Source organism: Leuciscus leuciscus (genome assembly GCF_965113295.1).
Source record: "Leuciscus leuciscus genome assembly, chromosome: 24".
Classification (NCBI taxonomy): domain Eukaryota; kingdom Metazoa; phylum Chordata; class Actinopteri; order Cypriniformes; family Leuciscidae; genus Leuciscus; species Leuciscus leuciscus.
Window position 1 is genome coordinate 22491332 of NC_138723.1, and position 6000 is coordinate 22497331.

Genomic DNA, 6000 nt, shown 5'->3' on the forward strand with positions numbered 1-6000 from the left:
CACATTAGTAATTCAACGGTCTGGTTTTGATTGTTCTGTGTTGCATGAGTGACTTGAGTATGCACTGGTTTGATTGAGTTCTCTTCTCTGACAATTAACAGTCACTCTGGGGTGGATGTTGGACATTTGCGGAAATGCGGTTAGGGTTAATGCCGAACGTTTGTTAAGAGATCGGGTTGATCTGAAGTGAGCAGAATAGAGAATGAGCTATTAGAGGACCCAGACAGAGGGCACAGTTACTACTGATCCATCAGGCAGAAAGCCATTCACATGCTGCCAATACACACACTTTAAAGTGACAGGCATAGAACAAACGCATAATTGATGCACTTAACAAACAATGCAAACTCACACACACAAACAATTACACAGATCTACTGTGCATGTAAAAAACATGTCAATCTAAAAACACAAGTTTGGGGCACAAATGAGTTTTTTGTTGTTGTTTTTTTTGCATTACATTAATGAGAAATGTGTGCTACCGGTAAAATGATTGGAATAATTAGGATTTTTTTTTATGTTTTTGAAAATCTCTTATGCTCACCAAACTGCATTTATTTGATCAAAGACACAGTAAAAAAAAAAACATTACTATTGTGAAATATTAAATAAAAAAAATATGTTTACTATTGTAATATATTTTTAAAACTAATTTATTCTTATGATGACAAAGCTGAATTTGCAGCATCATTACTCCAGTCTTCAGAGTGAAAGTGTCTTTCAGAAATCATTCTAATGGTGATTTAGTGAATTTTTTTCAGGATTCTATGAATGATTCTTGATTCAGGATTCTTTGTTCTAAATAACAAAATTTATTTGAAATAGAAATCTTTTGTAACATTATAAAATGTCTTTACTGTCACTTTTGATCAATTTAATGCGTCCTTGCTGAATAAAAGCATAATTTTTTTTAACTTTTGAATGGTAGTGTATCATTCTTTCCACAAAAATATTAAGCAAAAAAAAAATGTTTCCAGCATTGATAGAAATATCTAATGGATCACATGACACTGAAGACTGGAGTAATGGCTGCTGAAAACTCAGCTTTGCCATCACAGGAATAAATTACATTTTAAAATATATTCAAATAGAAAACATGTTCTTTCAGATTGTTATATTTCACAATATTTATGTATTTTGGTCAAATAAATGCTGCCTTGATAAGCATTAGTCTTCTTTCAAAAACATTACAAAATCTTAATCATTCTTAATTCTTAATTCTTATACTTTTGACCAGTATAGTGTATATAGAATATTTTTGTTTTGTTTTGGAGGGGCAAATTGTATATTGTCTATGCAAAAGCTTAATGGACCTAAATAAAGGATTTACACAATTCTTTATTTCCATTACTAGTGAGTAATTCCCTGACAATATTTGGTGTCCTATCACATTTATGCACTGCTAAAAAGCATCTCTCTTACTTTCTGGCTACAGCATGACAGACATGGTGACACTTTGCCAACTGTGATACTCCAGACAGACAGCCTCAGGATAAAGTAATGTACCCGGCCAAGATGCCCATTTGGAACATGATAGCTCATATCTGTTGTACACCTCAAACCGGCTTATCATAGGTCGACAAACACAAATAGGCCACTTTGTCAGGTACCCACTGAATAAAATAATCATGGCGCATCACTTGATAACAGCTATCACTTAGACTATAGCCCTTCTGATGCATGCATTTTTGATAATTACGATCGCTGCTTCTCAGTCTAGTTGATGTAATGCTGAGTTAAGGTGGAAAGCAGAAGTTTAGAATTTAAAGTATAGTGATCAGTAATACATTTCATGTGGCTAAAGGGTGGAGGATGGGTTACCGTAATGAAATACCGCAAAATTGAATTATCTCCAAGCGTTAAAAGCTACATGCTCCACTTGACTGGAGAAAATGACTAAATGCTGAGTGCTCCCGTCTGAACTCGAGTAACCTTTGGTGGAAAAGGGACTTTTCTGTGACCACATCCCTTCTGCAGGAGCCAGCAGCTTCAGCTTTGTCCACAAAATGAATCCTTCTTTTATGTCCCTTAACACCTGAGTGTTTATAGAGCCTATTACTTGTCTCTATTTGTCTGTATGATTGTGCCAGTAAAGCTATTTTACCGTGTCATTGCAAACATGATGGATATTTCCTCATCACTATTAAACAATGACCCACTGTGGTTGAAATTGTTCTCCAAAAATACTGTTCATGGACCAATTTTAAGACAGTCAGCAAAATTTGCAAGGGGTTGAAAAAGGCTTTACCTGCCAACAGATTGTACCCCATAGACAGATAAGGATGGAGTAACGTTAGACCCTGTAGACAGCTGGAGTTCACAATATACTGTAGATTGGATTGCAGGGGCCACACTGTGAACAGATACAGCAAATCAAAGATGGCATTACAGAGCGCACATGCCGAGTTATCCTTCGGCTGTACAAGGCTAAAAAAAATTGGCATTGTGCTCGTGTGTTAAATATTTCATTGTGAGACAATTGTTTTTCCCACTAATCCTATGTTATCAAACTCAATTAATTGGTTTATGTAAAAAAAATAATAATAAAAAAAAAAAAATCTACATCCCAATTATAAACGTCAATGTTACTTAGCACATTAGTTATTTCGGATTAGTAAGATGTGCACACAGGTTAGCAGTCCATGAGCATGCAAGTAAACTGTGAGCAGGGTTAAGGCATCAATGCATAGGGATTAGTAAAACTGTATTCATGAATTAATAGTCTAAAGGAGTGGTCACAGTATGTTAAGCATAAAAAAAAAAAAAAGATTTTCAATCCTGCAGCAACTTTATTGTTGTTGGCTGTGAACAACAGGCAGGCAAGACAGCCAGAGGGTTTAAAAGCAGAAATGTGAAGCTTGGATTTTTGTTTTGTACATTCATTAATTTTTCAGTTTGTTATTTCAGATGTTATGTCCTCTGAATTGTCTTTCTAGGTGGAATAATTCTTGTTATGCAAGGCCTGTGGGTAGAATGTGCTCAAAGTCAACAGTGCTTCATGAATAGATATGTCTGGATCCTATCCGTCCCAGACATCTACATAGAAAGTTGAAGCAAACATAATCAGATTTAAATAACCTTAAGTTGTTTGAAGAAATTATTAAAAAGTCATCTTTTTTTTATTTGTTTATAATGTTTACTAAGTTGGGTGATGACATCACGGTTTTCTGCAGAATTGCTTTATAGAGGAAATTAACAAATTTAATAACTGATGATCTTTACAACGGAAATGAATCAATTCTGCTGAACAATGACACTATTTTCTTTTAGAGCTGCCGTACAGCCGAAATGAACTCTGTTCGCATCATTGAATCCTGTTTATCACTGTAAAGCTGCTTTGAAACAATCAGTATTGTATAAAGTGCTATATAAATAAAGGTTTTTATAGGCTTTTTTAGATACTTTTATATTGTATTGTAGCACTTTGAGTGTGAGATATATTTTTTACTTTATTAAATTAAATGTATTATTGTCATTACTATAGTTGTTTTCTTATTCTATCCATCCCCACAAAAATGTGTCTATTAGAGTTGGTATCACATATCAGTACATAGAAAATAGCAGTCCCAAAAACGGGTATACCAGCCTTTCTACATAGGCTACTCAAACACTTTTAGCACATAGTAGTTTTTACAAGTTTTAGTTCTAAAGCTAAAAACACTGACTTTTCAATACTAATGTACAGATGTGGATACCTCCCAATATATATATATATATATATATATATATTATTTATTTATTTTTTATAGAAAATTTAGACGAGTAGCCTACTATTTCTTTATTTTTACATCCCCATAGACCATGCAAGACTTTCCAAAATGCGTGTGGACACTGTTTTCACATTAGGTTCATTCAGTGTCCACTCTGTCTTAACTGAAAAACTACACAGCTCTGTGTATGTCTCTCTCTGAGGGAAGTGGGCGAGGTTTTGCTCACCTCAGGGATGCTGCTAGACAGCACTTGATCGCATTAGTAGTGTAAGTGTAGGCGTCGTCAGGGGAGCTGCACGAAGAGAAAATGCTGCCGGGCTGAACACTCACTCTCTGGCCTCGCGGACTGCTTTCCTCGATGGCTGAAACGGTTTCCCGGAGCGAAGTGAATCCGAACTACGAAGAGAATTTATGCGGCTATTAAACCTGTCCGTTTTGGAATGACAGACTGTTATTCGTTTAAGATTAAAATGGAAATCAACCGAAAACAACTTATATCAAAGCGATGTCATTTTACCTTAGGGCTGATGTGTTTGTTTGTTTTGTCTGCTGACGCTTATGAATGTCCAGATACCTGCAAATGTAATGACAGAACCGTGATCTGTGTGGACACGGAACAGATCAAACTACCTCTCGAAGTGCCGAGAAGGACCCAAACCTTAACTCTGAACAGAAACAATATCTCCGTTTTAACCGAGAGAGCTTTTTCAGCCAACGGGACAGATATGGAGTTGCTCGAGCTGTCACTGGAGGACAACAACATACGGGAGATCAAAAGTTGTGCGTTTTGTGGACTCCCCCGACTTCTTTCCTTAGAATTGAGTTACAACCGTTTAATGGTTGTGACTCCTGATGCTTTTTGTGGATTGGGACAGCTGCGTAATCTTTACCTCAGTAACACCTTAATGGCTTCGGGCGCGAGCCAATTACCAAGCGCACTCTCCACGGACAGTTTGTGTAATCTTCAGACACTGGACCTGTCTGGAAACCATTTGAAAACAATTCCTCTTAATGGGTTTGATAACCTCAATTTAACCACATTAATACTGACAAATAATTCCATCGCCACCTTGGAGAAACGTGATTTACAAAAATTTAATAAATTCAAGGAAATAAGTGTTAACTTATCACAGAACCCGTTCGAGTGCAAATGTGACAAACTGAAGGAGTTTTATGATTGGCTTAAGAATAGCCGCCAATGCGTAGACTTGGAAACTCTGAAATGTGCTCAACCTGAAGAGAAGAAGGATAAACCCCTGGTGAACGTATGCAAACCCCAAGACTTGGGTTCTTATGTGCTTCTCGGCATTGTGCTAGCCCTCATCGGAGTTGTGTTCCTTATGGTGTTGTACTTGAACAGACGAGGCATTAAGAGGTGGCTCAATAACATCAGAGAGGCCTGCCGGGATCAAATGGAGGTGTATCATTACAGATATGAACAGGACTCCGATCCCAGACTAGCAAACGTTGCCGTTTAAGCGGAACCTCGTGACACCATTTCCTTGAACTCTTTGCTGAGACACTATGGCAGTGAAACTGGAGTTTTGTGGCTTTTGTCTGTTAGCTTCGAGACAAGTGTAGCTACTGTTATAAGTTGACCAAATTAACTTTCAGAAGATATACACTTTTAAAATGAACTTTATTGCTGTCTCGTTTCAAATGTTGCACCCTCCGGAGGGCGTAACCCTCCCTGCGTTCGAAATCAGACACAGCATGTTTAGGATAATGGACCTGGAATTTCAATAACTCATCATGGACTCATGGGCGTGTCCAATTTTTTGTCCAATAAAATGTTGTTGGAATGAGAATTTTTAAAGATCCTTAGTGAGAAATTTGTTTCATTAGGAAATAGGAATAGGTATGGAATGCAGGTGGTTTAACTGTAAATACATTTAGCTTTTGTGACATAGTATGAGAATGTTTAAGTACATTAGTGTGAATATGCACAAACAGTATATGCACTTCCTGGAGAACTGCTTGAATTTTTCATATTTTTTATTTATTTGTTTTTTTACCCCACATAACCTTGTATACAGTGCCAATTTCAGACACTCTTGGTGTAGAGTGAGACACAATGACATGAGTCCTTTTTTTTTCTTGGCAATGTTTAATCTAGACCATTGATTTTGTTTATGTGTATGGAGATTTGACTGTGCAAAAGATGTACAATTCTAATATTTTAAATATTTATCATATTTATATCAATCATATTTTAAATTACTGTGATGCAGCCTGGATAACCTTCTGATGAAATTACAATATAGAGCAGTGACATAATACCATTTTACTT

The 6000-nt window shown here is 36.4% G+C and overlaps 1 protein-coding gene across 1 annotated transcript; it reads left to right on the forward strand.

Annotated features, from left to right (window-relative positions):
- The first annotated feature begins 3994 nt into the window (after positions 1 to 3994).
- Positions 3995 to 6000, forward strand: tpbgl (trophoblast glycoprotein like). The gene has a single exon (XM_082158331.1). It carries the CDS (start codon positions 4151 to 4153, stop codon positions 5186 to 5188), a length of 1038 nt encoding a protein of 345 aa, XP_082014457.1. The 5' UTR covers positions 3995 to 4150; the 3' UTR covers positions 5189 to 6000.

Coding starts and splice junctions, on each gene's coding strand:
- tpbgl (XM_082158331.1), top strand. CDS start 4,151: ATGACAGACTGTTATTCGTTTAAGATTAAAATGGAAATCAACCGAAAA.